The following is a 21010-nucleotide window of genomic DNA, read 5'->3' as shown; positions in this document are numbered from 1 at the left end:
GCTATCAACTACACCGTGAAATAAAACTTTATTTTCCAATCATCGAGAAAAAAGAATTTCTTACATAATTATAAATTCATATTTACCCCATATTGTTAGATTGGTCAAAAAATATATTAAAATTTTTAATTAAACTCCATATTATTTCTGTGATTTACAATATATATTATTATACAGATAAATTAATCGAAGCACGTTAAAGTTTTACATCGCTTGCTTAAATTATTAACATTTTAACAATTTATTAATTTATTGTTGCAATTTATAAACACAAAAATACTGATAACCAAGATCTGTTTAAACTGTTATTTTCTATTTAAAAAATTATAATATTTTTAAAATTACCAATTGAAAATATATGAATTATTGAATAAGCGAAATTAAACCGATACTATTTGGAGGAAACTATACTCGTTTCGAATTAATCTGACGGATACTAAAAACTAAATTCAAGTACAGTCGATATTTTTTATAATAAATTATACTTTGTTTAAACACTATTATATTCCAAATTTGACTTAAATATCTTTCTATCCTCCTATGAATCGATATTAACGGAATAACTAAACATCTTGAATAATTAAACATCTTTCTAAAGAAAAGAAATAACAAAATTAACCTTCCAATATGTCACATGAATAAATATTTGTTATTAGGTGCCAGAAGAAGATCCGCAAGTATCGTAAAGAACAATGAAAGATCAGAAATAACCAAGCTAGTATCATCGCCAATTAACACTGAGATTCGAAAATAGAGACTAATAAAAAAGCTACTAAAGTAAAGGCCTGAGAAAATCGAAGACCGTTGAAGAAATATCCCAACTGCTCACCTGTGGAACAATAAAACCGCATTGGTCGTATCGAGGAAGAAAGCGACCGAAAGTAGCAGCAAGAAAACACGATCGTCGTGATCGTCAAAGGGCCATCGAAGCAAACCTAACTCCCAAGCACACGCTTGAAAGCCGACTTTCTCCATCGCCACACGTCCCCCGTACGTTCCTCGATCTACCATACACGCGTGTGTCTGCTCGCCGGCGTATCAAGTCCTTTCCAAGTTCTATTTAAGCAACGCAAGAACGCAGAAAAGAAGGAAGGTACCGTTTAATCGAACGAAAGAGCGCAGAGGAGGCAGTGGTTCGTGGCTGTTTATCGACAGCATAGCATGGAAGCGCTCGGATCTCGCGGCGGATCGATCCCGAATCACTGAAGCACGTAGTTGAAAAGAGGGTATCGGCCGGGGAAAAACGTCCGATGATCGGAGCATCGGCGAGGAGACGCGATGGGAGTGGGGCTGGCAAGACAGGACGCTCGCGACCAGTTATGGTGGCGAACCACGCTGCATGGTGGGGTTGAAAGGTGGCGCAGTCATTTATGGTTGCCTGTTCATCCGACGGTTCAGTTGCCCGTCCGACCAACAACGACAAAAACCTCGACCGGCGAACGTACCATGAGCTGTCCACTCGGTCTCGAGAGTGTCACGCTGCGGATCGCGAAACGGGCCGGGAACCTTTGTCAAATTCATTTTCCGAAAGAGTTCGTCTAATGAACGCAAGTTTGCTGGCTCTTCGAGTTACTCTTTCATCGGCCATTCGATTCTACCGAGAGATTAAGCAAGAGGATCGAGAAAGAAACGGTACACGAGAAGAGGTTTAGCACTGGGGTAGATGAATAGGAGTTTCAGAAGGTATGTTTATGTTTCGAATTGGATACTGAATCGAAGATTTCGAGGTGGACTTGATTCAACATTGGGGAATTGTCGATTTTCCAATGACTCTGTGTAATTAGGGAATGCAAAGAAGCCGAAGAAGATTTAGTTTCGAGTTGTCTTCTGCTCGAGAACGCGTAACGTCGTAAAGTCGTGGAGTGACTTGAAGGATTCTCCGAGAAATAGAGGTACGTTTATATTCAAAATTGAAGAATTTATTGGAGATTTCGATAAGAACGTTGAAGACATGTTCGATTAACGATTGCAAGATTGTTGATTTTTAAAGGGTATCGTGAAACTAGGTAACTCGAAGAATTTGAACAAGACTTAGTTTCGAGTTATCTCGTATTCCACGACGTGTAACTTTGTTAAAGTCGAGGAATGACTTGAAGAATTTTCTGAGGAGCGAAGGTATGTTTACATTTGAGATCGGAGAATCGATCGGAGAATAACGATCGGTGATCTCCCAATGATACTCTGCGAATGTGTTTACGAAGAAGATTGGAAAAAGATCGAAATCGTTTAAAGGTACTTTAAATTTAAAGACAACACGGTCTTTATCGGGTTAATAGAGCGATTTAAAGAAGCTAGTGGAGAATAGAGTATACACTTACGTTTATAATCGAGATCGTAAACTGAATCGAGAATTTCGACACGAAACTTGAAGTCAGTTCGGCTAATGCTCGGAAGATTGTTGATTTTCTCATGATACCGTGTAAACGAAGACGCGTTTTTTCAACAATTTTATCGAGAAATTTTATCGAGAGGAAGAATTTTGAGATACTTTGTACTCGAGGGTGTTAGCTTTTGGAGTACAATAAAAGGTACCCATAAAAATAGAGAGGAAGTGAATCAGAGATCTCGATATGAATCTTCCACGGGAGTTTAATTAATGATTAAAGACTTGTTGAGTTTTTGATAACACTCTATAAATGAAGATTGGCTTTCGAAAAGTTTGCAGAAGATTACGGTACTGTTTGGAGACTGTTTGGAAACTGTTTGTATTTCACGCCATTAATTTTGAAAGCGGAAAAACAATTTAAAGGATTTTCTGCGAAGCGTTGAGATTCGTTTCTATAGAGGCGTGGTCCAGAGATTTCGACATAAAACTCCAGAAAGAGGTTAATTAATAACCGATTGCTCCTCTGCTTTCCGGTAATACCTTGTCAGTGAAAATCAATTTTCCAAGTTCGCAGAGTTGTCGATAGATTAATTTTTTAACACAATTCAGAGGATCCTTGAAACTTAAGAGACCCTTTGAAAAAGGAACACACGATCGTCTCTGCGATCGAGAAGTGGATCAGATACGTTCGTACGAATCTTGGAGAAAAATTATATTAGCAATGGATTAACTATGGTTGTTCGTTGTTTTTGTTATGATACCATTAAGGAAATTTTAAAGACGATTTAAACTTATATTAACGTTACTCTTTAGAACAGAGAAATCTCGAAACGATTAGTACTGTTACTCTTTATCGATACTTTGTAAGGTCCAAAACGAGAAACTAATCTTCACGGAAGCTTCTTCCTCGAATAAACGAAAGATTTAAACGACTCTTTAATTTAATTAACTAGATTTATCTTTGAAATTGCCAAGTGGATCATGGGCAATTGGTCTTAAAGTTTCAAGAGAAATTCTTGTGAAGTCAAGTCGGTGATAAAAACTTGTCTCTCTTACTGCTCTTGAATAGTAAATGAACCGTCGTAGAATTCCCTTCTTCGAGGCATCTCTTCTCGAAGCCATAATGTTTCAAATTTTAATCAATGTGACTCGATAACGCTTTGTAAATAGGAACCTGTCTTCGATATATTTACAGTGGAATCTCCATGAGAAACGAGAGCGCGTATTAATCCTTGAAATCACCAAGTGGACCAAAGAATTGTTCGTGAAACTCTACAAAGGAACTTGAAACGTAGCAGTGATAGCAAAGCTGTTTAGAACAGTTTCATCTTCGATGTTATCTTTCCACCTGGATGACCTCTAGATCAAACACTTATTTCCAAAGAATTAAAAAGGTACCTGAAATGACGAACACGTGAAGTTATCTGAGACACCGATCCAGAGTTCTTCTAGAAAATAAGAAAATATATACGTATGTAAATATATCGTTGTGATACGTTATATGCTTTCGATCTCGAATTTGCTGCAGCCGAATTTGAGAAGAGTCGTTGAAAGATCGAATATACTAAAGAATGTGAGAATCGCTGTTCGAGATAATAATCTTCGAATCAATGATGAGTTCTTTGAAGAGAGTGACAAACCAGTCGACCAGAGAGGGTGCTGCCGGTAGGAGGCACGCACTCACCGGAACTAGCTCGAAGAGTATGAGGAACGTTCTCCACACGACCACCGCGCCGGGTTCGCCACTTCGACACAGGTCCAAATACGAACTCAGGAGCATCAGTTTGGAGGGCACCAAGGTCTTACCATGGACAGCACGGTGAGTCGAAACAATGTATTTTTATTGTTCGGTAACGTTCCCTAACGTGTGGGCTGTGCACGTCCTACGCGGAGCTTTCCCTTTAAACAGGTTATTCCTTTTTACTAAATCTCAGCTTAAAATATTTCCTGTAATACACGCGTTGATGCTCAGGTATTAACGATTCGCTCAGTGTACCGCCTTTTGGGATACCAGTGTACCGCCGTCAGGACCTTACGTATTTTTCTGACTAATAATAGTTCTCGCAGCATTGTAGATAATATTATAAAACGTGTATTAGTTTTCGTAACGTTAGCAAATTGAGGTAGAATATGAATATTATATATGTAAAATAGGGCAATAACGATGCAAGGATAATATTGCTTATTTTTATTTAAAAATTCAGGTCTCGAGTTTATATGCTACGTGATTTAACACTAGAACTACCGACCTATTATACGGACATATAAATAAAATATAATGAAAATAAAAATATATACGTGATTCCGCACTTATCTACGGAAAAATCAATATTGATTTCGTCAAACGAAATTCTATATTTTCGGTAATTGCAAAAATAAGAAGTACCAAGCAAGTGATTTTGACTACTTTGGTAGTTCTAGTGTTAATAAGGTAGATAGTATATCCATGATTTATATTATAATAAATCGTGGTATAGTTTTCAGTATATGAAATAAAACAGTGCGATAGATCGAAATAATATTTTATTCCTTTTTTAATTGCTTAACAACTGTCTATTTCTTTTCATCCTCTAAAAAATTACAGTAAAACCGATATTACGTGAATTGATAAAAAGTAGTATCATATGATTAAGTAATAACTTCTTTTTCTGACACTTACTGTATTATTAAGTACCATATAAAGTAATAAGAAAATAAAAATAAATATGATTGTTTTTTACTACTTAAGAAATTATGGTAGGGAGACTACTGTTTAAATTAGTGAAAAAATATGATAATTTAAATAAAGGAATATTCATAATTGTTTAGAAAAAAGTTGTAAATTAATATAAAATGTTAATTTTTTTTAAATCTTAAAGCATACGTTATAGTATAATCTTCAGTGCATTAAATGATGACATAAATGTAATATTCTTTTCGTTACTTGTTATATTTTCCTTGCTGCTAAATCATGTAAATTTTTCATTACGATGAGGAGAGACGAATTACATTCCTTTTGCTCGTTGAAACATCTATACTTTTTCTAATGTCGTAAATGCTTCGCAGTGAGAAGGCACAGTTTCATCGCCACCTTTATTATAATCTTCTAGTTCTTCGATGAAAGAATTTGGAATATTGCTAATACCTTTGGAAATTAAACCTGCAGTGCTTGTCGATGCTATCGTGTTATTTCATTATTACTACACCTTGCATATCCAAATATTTTGTATAACATAGTAACAGTTTCGATTGTACTTTGTGATTGTGATTGTACTATTTCGTCCATATACATAAGAAAGCTATGCTCCCTTTAGTTTAATATTTATGGTACTAGACAGTGCAATTAGCATCATATAACAGTAATCTCTTAGATTCAATTTTTTATGGAATTTTATTATATCCTCATTTTCTTTCGTAAAATAGGGAAAAATTTTCCGAAGTGAATCCAATGCAAAATATCCTATTAGTCTGCCCCAATAATAGAACGTTCGAATAGTGGAACGTTCGGATATTAGAATGTTCAGATACTAGGTCTTCCGATACTGCAGGTTCTATTGTACTTAAAAATGTAACGTACACGGTAAAATGAAGTATTATAATATAAAATATAAATTATAGAAAGAACTTGAAGTCTATAATTGTTTTTCTGATATTTAAATTATTATTGAAAGATTTATTATTTATCGAAAATCTGTTTCTTTTTTCCATTAAATGAGAAAACTAAGTTATCTCATCGTGAAAATTATATGTAGATATTTTATTCGGTTATATTACAGTTTTTACTAGAACTCTTGGTTTTTAAATTACATTTACGTTAATATTACATATTATGCTATTTAGAATATATTTATACTCCACTTTTATTACTTTTCAATTCTGTGTTTACAAGAATCTTTAATTAAAGAACGACCAGTCGATACATTTAAAGAAAGATTAAGTGAAACTAATAAAAGAATTTAAAAACAGCGACTGTTAAATTCCAAGCGTATGTCTACCTACTTTAGTATCTACAATTATCGATATGCCGATAAATTCGATGTTTTTAATTACCTCCTGTGTAGCATGTTTACCACGATGTTTTACGTAATTACTACTGTACCACATTAGTTTACCAATAAAATAAATTTAACGACTAATATTTTTAAAGCAATAAATTATCAAAATATAGCTTTTACTGTAATCAATGGCACTTCTTCTATTTACTTTCCTTTACTTAACAAAAATTCTTTATTTACAAAATATCGGTAATTTAATAAACATGGATAAATTAGGTAAATAAATTTCATATTAACTACGGGAAAAAGGAAAGAAAGAAGTTTATTGTTATTTAGTACCATGGTATTATATTCAAAATACTTTTGTGACTTGACTGTATTTAATTTATTATTTTAAACTTGTGTGAGAATTTATGAGAATTTTACTAGAAAGTTTACTAATAATAATGGTCATTAAATTTTTATACAAACTGTTTTATATAAATGAGAAGTTACCTCGTGGGAAACTAAAACTATCCAAAAAATATTTTCAGAGAAGTTGTTTGCTATAAATAGCGAGGCAATACGGTGGCGCTTGTTGAAGCGAATTCAACTGTTGTTATATCAGGTTATTTAGTATATTACAAAATCATGAATTCAAAAGTTTTAGCCGAATCAACTACAGAATCATAATTTAGTGAAACACAATAATTTACACGTATTCGAATAATTAGAAATTAATGACGGATATAATAATTTCATGTTCTATACCGTTATATGTATTTCTCTTTTATCGCAGATTGGCATACAAAGTTCTAACATATTGTAATTACAATACACGTATATAGTGCTCGAAATTAATGAGAAAAACACTTTTCAAAATTGCCCACAGAAAAAAGCATTTAATATTCTAAATATTCTTTCAAAATTTATACATATTTCTCTTTATTAAAATATTTTTGTAGTATTTAGAACATTAAACGTAAAACACTTTGAATATAAATATTGAAAAATTTTTTATTTGTTACACAAAATGGTATAAGGAAGGCATAAAGAAACAAGTAAGAAATCACTTGTACTATTTAGCCAATTTTTGAAAATAAAGCAGTAAAGAAATAATATTCGTCAAATTAACTGCACTTTCATACCCCAAATACAATACGATACATAGTTCAATACGGTTTATTTAATTGAGGTTATATGTACCACGTGCGCCATCATTTATTTCACATAACCTAAAAAGAATGGAGGACCTACACGTTGAGCGTACAACGAAAGCGTTAAAATTTCGACTAAAAGGTATCAAGACACGGCATAATATTATACCAGAAGCGGTACATCAGATACTAAGAGTTTGATAAGGCCAGAACTGTCGCATTAGGATCACGCAATCATGCGGCACATGAACGCATGTAAAGCGAGGGCGATCGCAATTTCCGTGATTGCCCACCGCAACAGGTAAAACTTCGCTCGACATTAATTTCGAATAGTCGGCTCATCGCTCACACGTTCGCGTTTTGGACTAAAAGGCAGAACTTTCTGGAAGCTTTGGACGTAAATCCATTAATTGTTCAGTGGCAATCAACTTGAAATCGGAGGTTGATAAAATAGTCATTTCGACGAGTTTGTGAAGGACAGTAGTCAAGGGAATAGGCAGGCTTGCTAAGAAAATTATACATTTATAGGCAGAAAATTAACTTTCCATGAGAACGGAAAGGACGATCAAAAAGAAATTTTCTTTCTATAAAAGGAAAGGAAATGTGGTTCATGTAATAATATATGGATTAGTTTTAAGTTGGTGAAGATTTTAAAAGTTATATTTACAATTTGAAAGTGATTTAATGATAGACGACATTGTACGGAAATAGAGAAAATAAATTGAAGAGCCTGTTCTCGTGGTATAGTTTATTATCATCACATGCAGCACTAAGGCACATTGCTGGTAAAATAAGTAGAATACCTTTTACAAATGTAAAAATAGAACAGATTGTTTTTTTATATCATGCAACTTTTTATCTTTTTGTAATTCAATCAAAAATACTTTAAGTTTAAAATGAGCAACTAAAAAGTTGCTTTTTATAGATTTTTTGGTTCCTTTTAGGAAATGCATTATGATTTTTGTATCTTTTAACCCTTTGCACTTGAAATTCAGAGATTCTCTACTAAAAAACTGACGATACATTTTTGAGCAGTAAATAAAGAATTGTATAATAATAGAATTGGAGAATTATTTGATTTCGATACGTCGCACGTTGTTACATTACATTAAATTTGACATATTAATTAATATCGATGTTGCAAATTTTATGAAATGGTAACTGAAGCTCACCTCTCGAGTGCACAGGGTTATTTCTTCTTTTGCTATATTACATAAATTTTTTAATACAATCTTGCCATTTGAAACATTCATCATCATTGTATATTATATGTAATCATAATTCATTATTGGATTATATATCAAAACCAAATTTAACAACCAAATTTATTGACTTTTGTTTAATTAATCACAGTTCCTGCTAAGTTTATTAGAAGTGTAATACTTTACAAAACTGTCCGCACTTTAGAAAATATATTACCCATATCTTGCTATATTTTACCATCTCGAAGTACCAAACACTACATTTCATTATATACTTGCACAATTAATCGTCACTTATGAGATGATGAATCTTATAAAGTAAGGTGACCTGGCTGATCTTTTTGGATGCAACTGAATTTCAAATTTACGTATTGAGTAATACAATTAAATTTTAAAATCCTGGCTTCTATTTACTTACCTGCTTAAAAAATTATATTTTGCTTGTGATAGTATAGAATAATACTCTTCTTTTATAGTTATCAAGGTAATGAGAGTGTTGGTACTGTAATAGGCTTTGAGACTAATTCAAATCCCATTGAACTATGTATATTTTTTCTTGCTTTTCTTTCTTTTCTACTATCAAACTTTCTTATTTCTTATGTCTGGGTAAACATTGCTATTTCATGCATTCTTCTATTCATTCTTTGTTTAATCATCTTATTGTTAGTATAAAATAAAAAATTTAATAAATTCTGAAGTAACGAAATTCTGAATCTCAAAAAAATTTCGAACTTCCTGAATTCGAAACCTGACACTTGTGATTCAAAATTCTCCAAATTCAGATAAAAAAGGCACAAAATTAATGACTGAAGAATCATTCACATCATGCTTACATCACCAACAATATTTTCTGAAAGAATTTTCAATACATTCGACATTATACCTAATAAAATGAAAAAAAGAATACATTAGTTCCAAAAGATATTTGAGTGCTTTAAATAAAATCTGAATTAAATATTTTTCTATATTATATTTTTAGTTTCACTTTGTTTAGCTATGATTATTAAAATTGACGTGCAAATTTTGTGAGAATTTCAGCTTTTAAAACAAAATATTCCTCTTGCGAACCAAAAATTAGTACTTTATGCTTCGAAGTTTCGAGTTTCGAAAGTTCTAAGAGCTTCAAGAGCTTCAAAATCTTGCAAAATTTCGGATTCGGGTTTCAAGAATTTCAAAATTAGCTTCCATCCCATAACATAATTTCATTTCTATATATTGAGATACACCTGTTACTTATAATTATAAGCAATTAAACGCGCATTTAACTCATATGAACACTTTAGAGCTAATGTTTTTTGATTTATGATAAAATATGAATTGAAATAATATATACCACGCGATATTTGTTCATACTTGTAACATATGCATCCCAATTCAGCCAAAGAGCATAGAGGTTACAAAATTAATGAAAAAAAAAACAGAAAAATTTCTTTAGTAATATAAATTCCATAAATTGGTCTTTCTTTGTGAGAGGCATAAAGATTTTTCTGACATTTTTCTCTTTATTTTTTTAAAAAGAATAGTTGTAACCACTAAAGACCAGTATATTTAAATTTAATTATATTAATTAACATACATGTCTGAAATCTAATTCATTCAAAACATGACCTCTTTTTAATTTTAATAGCTTTTTCTAATTGTTTCTATAAAAACTAGTATTGTTAGCACTAAAGTTATCAAACGAGTAAAAACAAATAGATGCACAATTTTCACTTCTATAGTTACTGAAACAATATAACTTTGTTTACCAAAGCCAATGTCGAATTCACGTTTTTGTCATAGTGACGTGATTAAATATACTTACTCCTTCTCATCAAACAATACTATTTAAATTACTATATAATATATTCATGTACATGTTAAACGACAATTCCAGTGTTAAAAAATAGCGTTGTTATTACGCTATGCATACTATTAATTATTATTTATTATAGGAGCCCAAATTTTTATAATTTCCGTTTTAAGAAACACAACGAAAATTTTATGAAAAATTTATACTAGTTATTGCACGTTTAAATAATATTTAAGAAAATATTTTCTAATATCCTTTTATTGCGAAAATGGCAGAATGTATGTGCAGTGAAGAACATTTGACTCGAAACAACAACTATGCGAAGACAGCGTATGTGATTTAGAGTGCTAGAGGTGTGAAAGAAGAACGTTTGGACCGTGTAACTTGAGATAATCGAGTGAATGAGGGATGCACATGCACAGCCACCCAAGGTTCTGGGTGGATGTGCTTGAACATCTTTGGAATGGTTAGACACAATGGAAGAAATATAGTGCCAGATAAGCAGACAATATTTACACGTGTATAAGCGTGCAAGAGTCAAGATTGAAAAATTCTAAAAAATAAAAATTGAGTATTAACCCAGCATTAACCAAGAATAAAAGTAAGACAATTTTTAAACTACAAATTGAATTGTTTATTTCCTCCAATAATGTCTTTTTCAATAATTATAATTATTTAAATTTATTTTTTCTAATACGTTTCTAACATGAACGAAATGAAAAAATTATTAGGGTATTTACAAAGTTACCTAATATTGCTTTTATGGAATTTTTGACCGCAGTGGGCTAAGCATCGAATATTAAGAATAAAGGATTCAGAATTCAGAAGTTAGAAGTAAAAATTAGAAATTTCGAATTGAGAAGTGTAAAGTGGAAATATTCAATATAGCACATTGAGAATTAAGAATTAAGAATTGAGAATTGAAGATTGAGGGTTAAACATGGAAAGTTAAGGATTGGGGATACAAAATTTAGAAGTTAGGATTAAAAAATGTATTTAGAATTAATAATTTAGAATTGAATACCCAAAAATCATAATTGACAAGTGAAAATTGAGAAGTAAGAATTGAGAATTAAAAACTAAAGTTTGAGAATTGAATATCAAAAGAAAGTGTGCATAGTTTAAAAAATTCGTTATCATTCTTTCTATTATTTTACTATACAATATAATCCACGTCATTGTTTTAGGAACACCTGTTATTAAAAGAAAATACCTGGTCGTTATCTAACAATTCTTCACTATCAAACTTAATAAATATCATGTTATACCTCATAATCCTCATAAGCTCGCAAATACAAGAGGAGTGATAAGCAAGATAAATTATACTGTCTTTTAGTCAGTTCATTCGACTAAGCGACTGAAAATACAGTTCTAATTGTTAGTCTTCTGAGCGCAATAAAGTTTATTTTTAGGCCTTTTTTATATTAATATTAACTATTCTATTTATCAAATACGAAATACTCGTTATCGATGCTACTTTCAACCACTTACTTAACCTTTTGCACTACTTACACTGAGTATTATTTAAAATTTCGACACTTATAACATTTTTGTTCATAAAATAATTTTTATCAAGAGTTTGTGATAAAAATAATTTCGACATAAATGTTCCAATATATTATTATTCGACCTGTAATAGCTGTATACGGGAAATTTGATTTATGAAGGGCAAATTAAATTTAAAAATAGGAAATTTCTTTATACTTAATAGTTGGTTGTTTCATATTTTTTCTGCATTTATATTATTCCAATAATTTTCATTAAATAATACTTTTAAATAATCCTCTGTAATTGTAAACATCAATTTATCGTTATCTAGGTGAAAATGAATAAAACAGAGCTGGATACTATCGAACACTGTAAATTATTACTTTACCAATTATTACTTAACTGTAAAAGTTATAATGAAATTGCAGAAGTTATTAACAAATGTAAAAATACCATACAATAGATAATGATACAAAAAATGGAATTGTATACGTAATAAAATATAAACAAGGATTACGGTATAATATTATAAGGATTATAACAATAATTTTGATATCGCAGTACTAAAAATAATTAAACAAACCAATGTGTGATTGTAATATTGAAAACTGTCGAGACAAAACAATTATCACTGACAAATAATTCAAAATAGACTACATTAATTGTTGAAATTGAATTTGCAAAATATTTAAATAAAAGTATTAACTTTAGAAAATATTACTTCAACAAACAAATACTCATTATATTTGTACGTAACAATTTTTATTTAGAAATCGAACTTTACCATATTTATATATGATGATAAAGTTTCACAACATGCAAAAAATTAAATAATCAAATCAATGTTAAAGATTATTGAGTAAAAAATGATCTGAGGATACATTTTCTTTAATAATGCTGGAATTGTAATGATTGTGGGGAAGAATGTCTGTAAATGAGATTACTTAAACACATTAATGAATTATATGAAAATAGGTTCATACTAGATAACAAACAATTGATTATTTTATAATTAAAACTATAACAGAAATTTGACTAATGGAATAGGTATGAAACAATTTAAAGAAAGGAAAATTAGATTATATAATGTTATAAACCAAAATGAAGAAATATATTACATAATAGAATTACATAGGCTCATATGTAATTACATAGGCTTCATTTTCTATAGATGGATTTGAGCAGTACTTTTAAATATACTTCACCTGCAACAAATAAAACTTAACCTTCAAATATACGTTATACAAAAATATATAAATGTTTTTATAGAAAAATGACTTTAATTTTACCTTCAGAATAAGAAAAAGATTTACATACAAAAATCTCGCGAGTATCACATACGTATATACATACATATAATTGCACACACTGCATTAGATATAAACAGTTTTGCGCGGTACTTTTAAACAGACTTAGTTCACCATCAAATAAAACATTTAATTTCGAAGCATGCGTTAAACAAGAGTATATTGACGTATGGCTGTATAAATTACTTTAATTTTCTTTTCACGATACAAAACAAATCGCATAAAAAAGTGTAGCAAACAATAAAATTTTTGATCTCAAGTAAGAATGACTATGCATAATAAATACTGCACAACTTTCGGGCCTAGCCTGTTTCGATCTACAAATTTCACGAGACGGTACTACAACATTTGCCAGCCTTCAGCGTGTCTCGTGTAGAACGGAAAGGAAGCAACACTGTGACAGCTCCTGTGGCACAACTTCTCGATCGCAATAAAACATGCTTGCCGGTATCGCGTTCACATCATCCATCGATTGCCAGATAAACCTGGCCGGAATAAAAGCGAACTCGATGCTTTTTTATTTTAATATGAAATCGAGCGTCTCTCCTAACCTATCTGCCGCTACATATCGATCACACCGTATCCGATAAACCGACCGACGCGCGACGTTCACTTCGCGATCGAGCGAGCGCGCACTAAGGCTTCATTGGTCGTGGCCGTTAGCCACGACCACGACAACGTATCGGATTTTGACGCTCGGCTCTTTATAATTAACTCTTTTGCTATCGGCCCGACCGAAGTGTCCCGACCGTCAGTACTCTTTTGTGCCGCGTAGATCAATTTCGATCACGCTCGACCAAGTGGAAGTCGACCATAGCGCATCTCGACCCTGCGGGCAGAGGGAGAGAGAGGGAGAGGTAGAAAAGGAGGGAGAGTGAAGCGAACGCGGACCGTAGAGGTTAGTAAAGAGACAGAGAGATGCGAGAGGTACGACAATGCGCAGGAATATCCAGAAAAGCCCGAGTTGGCAGATATAGGACGAACATAGAGTCCTAAGAGGGTCAGAATAATCGGCGACCGGGTACAGAGATGCACACGAAAACTGCACAACGATGAGATCACGGGGAAAAGCGTTTCGAGCACTGATGTGTGCGTATACACGCAAGGTTATGTACGTGTAGAGTGTATATACGCGCACAAAAACGCAAGAGAAGTAGACCGTTGCCGATTACTTTGTCTCGCGAATAGTATATCGGGAATTGCGTCAACTCAATGGCCTGTATTCCCAGCGCGTATACACTTGTTAGCAAACATTCGAACACATTTGTCGATTTCGAATGACGATATTACCAAATGTGCAAATTAGTGGCGATTTAACATTGGAACTACCAAACCGTTAAAATGACGGCCGTTTGACTTTCTGATCTTGCAATTAAATGCGGGTGATTCTGGCAGAGTTATCGTTGAATTTTATCGAGATGCGAGCACGATTGCGTACATTCGTGAGTCTTCGTTGTACCATTTAAATTAGGTATAGTTGTTTATGTATATACGTCATATTCAGATATGTATTGCAGACCAATAGTTCTAATAACTAAAGATAATATTTATCGCTTTTGTTATATATTATGTAAAAGTAATTAGGTGACTCTGTTTCGTACCAGAAGCCGTGTTTATAGCATAACTTTTATTATAATACCTTTATTTTCGATAATTCTAAAGACTATTATTTTGCATTACGACTGTAACTACGAAGTTAGATGTGTCTCGCCACCCTTCCAGCGGATTATGTCATACGTCTAAATGCAAAAGCACAGAAAATTTACAACTACCAAACTAGACAGATTGGTTCCATGTCCTATCAAAAAACTATTTTTCCTCCACTAACTCTTAACCACTCAAAACAAACTCGAGGAAACGCCGAACAGGACACGACGAGACATTACAGGAATCAAAAATCAGTACGTATTCGACACCCATCACCAAAACATTTTATAAATATTGTAAAATACGTGACTGAGACGATACTCTGCTAACGTTTCATATTTAACTATTGTACAGTTCAGTTGCAATAAATAATCACGATACTAGGCACAAATAAATAATCTATTTCTAATTACACTCGCGACCTGTAAAAATTAAGTTGGCGCGTGATGCGTTTTTGACAATTGAAGAAATTCGACTGATTGAATGCAACCCTTAATTTATCTGTCAATTTTAGACATCACTGTTTAAATGAATCATAGTGTTCTTTCCATCAGTTTATCAGAACCTCCTGTTTTGTTACTATATATTATACTTTTTAGTTATTAATTGTGTCATATGAAAGTATTCTAACATTGATAGCTCTAATAGCGATACAAAGTAAAATAATTGTAGATTCAGTTGTCGGTAATTTTGTATTAAAAATAAGTGAATCTCGTGTTAAAGACAGCTAAACATTCAGAAATTTGTTAAAAAGCAACAAATCGAATAATCTTGTTACCGAATGAAAGCAATTTAAAAACTTTTGGAAAAATGGTTTAGTTGGTATTGTTACAAATCATAACTTGTGACAGATGACATATGATATAGACTCACGTAGAATGTACCATTATTTTTGTCAAACTCGAAACTATAACCCCGTTATTGAATGCGAGGCAATTTAAGTCTTTGGAAAAATGTTTTTATTAATATTGTTGTGAATCGTGATTTATTGTAAACTAGATATAACGTAGATTCTCACGTGCAATGTAACATTATTTTCCTTCGTCTTAAATCTATTTATCATTCCTGTGCCACTTTCAATGTAACCAAACGATATAAGATCAGATTCTAATCAGATTATAGTAAAAGAGATTACAGGGACGATTTATTGGTATCTCATGTTCTGAAATACTGATCGTTCAAAAAACTATAGGTTTATACTCTCTGCAATTTAGAACAGTGAGTTTGGGTATTATATCCACCGTAAAGTGCTCTTAAAATTAAGTTAAATATGTTCCTTTCTCCTTGAGAAAAATTTATACCCGTCTAACTATTTTATAGTTGTTTGCATACATTTTGGTGATTAAAATTCAATAAGTAATTATATTGTGTGATTGGAGTACGATATACCAATAAGTTCGAGCCCCTTAACGCATGACATTTTTCGACTTACCGATCAAAAGGTACAATTTCCTTTTTTTTTTTTTTTTAATGAAATTGTTTTTTATCTGTATAAGAATATATATCTTGCAATTAAAAGTCTTACGTTTTTACCATTATAAAATATAATACGCAAGGTATTACGGAAAATAAAACAAGTGTCTTTTTATGAAAATTATCGGACGACGCAAATTTGACAGAGAGATTTTCTTTTAGTAAATTAAATAAATATTTTATCAGAACGCAAAACTTCACACACGACCTTATGTGTTAAGAGGTTAATACTGCGATGCAATGTAAGTGTAGTGAATGATTTATCAATTTATGTCCTAATACCAAAACGAAAAACGAGAAAAACGTTAAAAAATAAATGAAATAATTGTATTATTAATGAAACACTTATGAGTAGATATCGAAACAATAAACTTACTTGCGGTTTTATGGATTTAAATCAGGGACAGGTCATCGATACATACCACAGTCGTGTCAGAAATATACATCGTGCTTCTTCAAACTCTGTACAATTCTGTGATATCAAGAGGAAGGAAAGAAGAAAAATGCGAAAGATAGTAACCCACAGAATCACTTGACCGTATCAAGAGACTGAACTGGAAGGAAAGAAGATATTTTTCTCTCTTGGAGTGTCTATTCTTGAAAGAAGATATGATAAGAAAAGTTACAGATACCGTAGTCAAATCGTGCTTTTGCTAAGATTGCAGTTATTAGAAAAATAGAAAGGAAGAGACAAATAATGAATGTAATAAGTGGTATGGAGAGCATGAAAAGCAATGCAGTGTTAATCGTAGTATTTACCACTGCGAGCAAAATGGAAGTTGACGTCATAATAAAAATATTCTGGAATTTAGGAGAAAAATATAGACTTATGCAAAGTACATAGGAAATGGGAATAGGAATATTTTCAAAGATATTTTAGATGTTTAATAAATAACTTGCTCAATACCAATCCTTGTAGAAGGAGTTCGTTTAAATAAAGGTTTAATTATAATCGAACTTAAATTACTGCTAAGGCAGTCTTTTAAAAATTATACTATTTATTAATAGCGCAAATTTGTATTATTCCTTAACATTAATCATACCATAACATAAATAATCGTTTTCAAATTGGTTAAAAATTTTGTACTCAGCGTTATCGCTTTGATCAGTTGACTTCTCGATTTGTTTCTTAACGTACATATTATGAATTTGCAGCATTTTCTCTTATTCTATTTTTTCTTTAAGTTTTTCTCCTTTTATTTTCCATTTACCGATCATCTGACCAATTGTGGTAAGTTTAGTGTTGATAACTTTTAACGAATGTAGTAATATCGTTCGATATGTTTGACAATATTTCATCGAAACAATTATATTACGTAATAACTGTAACGATATATAAATTAGCTTTCGATAGTAACAAAATAATTATATAATTTTAAATTCCTAATATTTAAAATAATTTTTTGTACAAAATGTAAACTGTTTCAAAAATATAATTTTTTTTTTCTTATTAAATTAGTGGCCTTTGAATTTGACTCGATTAATCAGTGAAAATCATAATTTTTATACTTTTTATAAAATCTTCGTAAAATTATTACAATTGAATTGTCGATGATGAAATCGAGTTTAAATTTAGTTTCATTTGAATTAGGTTTCTCATATTTGTTTTAAATAATATTCAGTGGTTCAAAGAAGCTATGTATAAAAATTGAGAATTAACTTCTATCTTTATTTCCAATAATATAATATTTTATATTAAAAAACATAATAATTCGTAAAGTTCAAACTCTCATTTGTCAAAGAGAAAAGGCCATAAAAATGAAATAAAAAGTATTTTTCACTGTTATTATCGATTATTGTTTACGGCAGTTATAATATTTAATTTACTATCGATTCTTTCAATCAATTATCCGCTAGCAATCTATTGAAGGTTAAATAAGCATTACCAGAGGATAAAATTGCATTCTTTGATTGTGATTGTAACTAGAATTCGCCACTTATCTTCGTGAATTTTCTTAATATTGGTACATGTAATCAATATTTCCATATCTGTCCCTTTTCTTGCTGTTCTGAGATAATTATGAATAATTCGTTTAATGTTAACTTCAATATATGGATGTATGGAAATGTATGGAAATATATGGAAGTACCACTAAACATGGAATATTGTGCGAAAAGTATGTTCAAATTTTATATGCGTATTATTATTCGAATTTTATGAACAAAAAAATTTAATCGGAATACTTTTTCATGAAGAATGAGTATTTATAAAAACTAAATACGCAAAGTCATTAGTTAATAGTACATTAGTTAATAGTACAATTAGTTAATGATCTAATAGTACAAGTATATAAAAATATGAAAAAGTCATTGATTAGTATTACGAAAAAAGCCAAAAAACCTTCAACTAAAACTGCTGAGAGTATTGACGATATTTAAAATTTCCCTAATTTAATCAAATCGAAGCTTATACTTATTATAAAAATTAAAATATTTCATCTTTTCACTGTGAAACGGAAACATTTGTGGTGAATAAGTAATAGTATCTTTTATTAACACGAAAAAATATGTATAAAGATATTATTAATTATTATTAACACATAGGAATGAGAATAAAAATGGCAGTATGTAATAAAGAACCAGCGCGTTTAATTTTAACAAAAATTACACGATATTCAAAATTGTATACACATACAGAGTATAGCAAACATTCTGTTTCTGCTTTGCAGCTAAAGAGATATTAATGTAACAATATACAAACTTTGCGATGCCAATTAACCTAATAGGAACAGAATACAAGAGGAAGATTTACATGAAGTGTTCAAAATTGGTATCTTTAGTCCCCATACGTTTTCATAGCCTTTGCGAGAATTATTAACCATTGTCACGTGAATATTGTTTCCATGCAATTTCATTCCGTACCGTTCGCAAAGCCAATTTCAGATCATTCATAGATTTATACCAGATGTGCGGGATCTTTGGTTTCACAGTTACACGAGAAACCCACCGAATTTAAATACGCAGTAGTACGAACAATATCCATATTTTTCATTTCGTTCTTGTATAATTCAATGCTCTCAGTACTTCGTTGTTTTCCATCTTTAAACTAAAAGAGACCATAAGCGTACGTAATTGTACAAAGAGGTGTGAAATATTTTGCAAATTTTATCAATCAATAACTTTGTACATTTATTGAAAAAGTATGTGTTTTTGGTAATAGGATACATTTATCTTTCCATCCTGTGCACAATCTTCGTAACGAAAGAGTTAAACACAATTATAAAAGACAGAGAAATCTGAAAATTTATTGGAAAAATTGTTGCGACGGCAATAATATTTGGAAGACGCGCCTCGCCATCCTTCTTGACGATCAAAAAGTTATAAAACGAGACATCAGACGATCGTGAGAAGTCAAACAAAACACATCAGACGACGTAAGACGGTTTTGAAGCTCAGACAAGACACGACAAACGTGAACTAGAACTGGAAGACGCAAGACGGTAAACGGAAGACGAAAAACGAAACGAAGAACGGCAAGGGAGAATACGATACACCACACACACACCAATCACACACACCCACATCATAATCGTAGAATAAAGCGTAATTACAACCACAATCTGCGCTTTATTACCACCTAAGTGCTCAGTGTCTCGTAAGGGATTCGGCACACTGAGAAAAAGGGGCAGCACAAGTATATTAGACGCTGCCCCCTCCGCGTGGAGCTCATCCACATCCACGCGATGCAACAAAAATGATTCTTTTCTACGACTGATATTTTATAGCTGTATCACGAAGATTCTTTTCATAAATTCCAGTGAAAAGTGTAGAAACACTTACTTTATACTCTAGACGTTTCTCTGTATAATTTCTAGACGTTTGGTCAAATGAAAATTATTAGAATAGTGTCCATAATTTGATGACGAAATGAAAAAAGCAATCTCAAAATTGTCAGAGGTATTTAAATTAAAATTTATAATTTTTTTTTCGCACAAATATAGTATATTGCAGTTAGTTGTACTATGTTGAAAAATAGTATCGATTAATAATTTATGTTCACAATGAAAGAAATTTTTTTATTCGTCAGGATTATGCTCATCGTTATTTAGAGACACAGAAACGCTTGCATAAGTATGTCGGCAATCTTCTGCGATTCAAAGATTCAAGACAGGTATGAGCACTCAACGTTTGACGCTTGACGTTTAACACTTCACATTTCACACTTGACACTTCACATTTGATACCAGGCATTTACCACTTGCCATTTGACACTAGGCACTTGCTACTTGCCACTTGACACTTGACATTTCTACATGTACAGGCCTATATTTATTCTTCATCTGTATCTATTTTGCGCTCATAATTTTCGAAACGTAAATTATTTTCTGAAATTTAGAGTGAATTGCAAATATTTTTAATAATATTCTGACGAAACACAGACAAAATTATGGTTAAACCGAATATTTAATTTGAAAAACTTTATGGGAATATCAAAATCGTGCCACAAAATATTAAAAATTGAAAATTTTATATCGATGAAATGTCTATACAATCGATATTGCATAAACTTTGTCTTTAATATAGAGCAGGATTACAATAATTGTGTCCTGGTGTAAGCCCACTGCATCCAAGTTCTAGTGCTTTTAAACCTGAGTTTTGGCAATGTCCAGAAGAAATATTGCAAAATCCAGAATTGATTGCAGATTCCTTAACCCTTTGAACTTT

General features: G+C 31.5%; 1 protein-coding gene across 1 annotated transcript in view; it reads left to right on the top strand.

Moving 5' to 3' along the window:
- Positions 1-3878: 3878 nt before the first annotated feature.
- Positions 3879-21010, top strand: part of LOC108549397 (GTPase-activating Rap/Ran-GAP domain-like protein 3) — a 200898-nt gene continuing 183766 nt past the window's right edge. The window contains exon 1 of the mRNA XM_017902756.1: positions 3879-4145. Within this exon, the coding sequence (XP_017758245.1) occupies positions 3937-4145 (209 nt within the window). The 5' untranslated portion in view covers positions 3879-3936. The remainder of the gene's footprint in view (positions 4146-21010) is intronic.

This window comes from Eufriesea mexicana, unplaced genomic scaffold, assembly GCF_001483705.2.
Source record: "Eufriesea mexicana isolate 0111107269 unplaced genomic scaffold, ASM148370v2 scaffold1992, whole genome shotgun sequence".
Lineage (NCBI taxonomy): Eukaryota > Metazoa > Arthropoda > Insecta > Hymenoptera > Apidae > Eufriesea > Eufriesea mexicana.
Note: the sequence above shows the minus strand (reverse complement) of the source record. Positions and strands in the feature narration are given on the sequence as shown.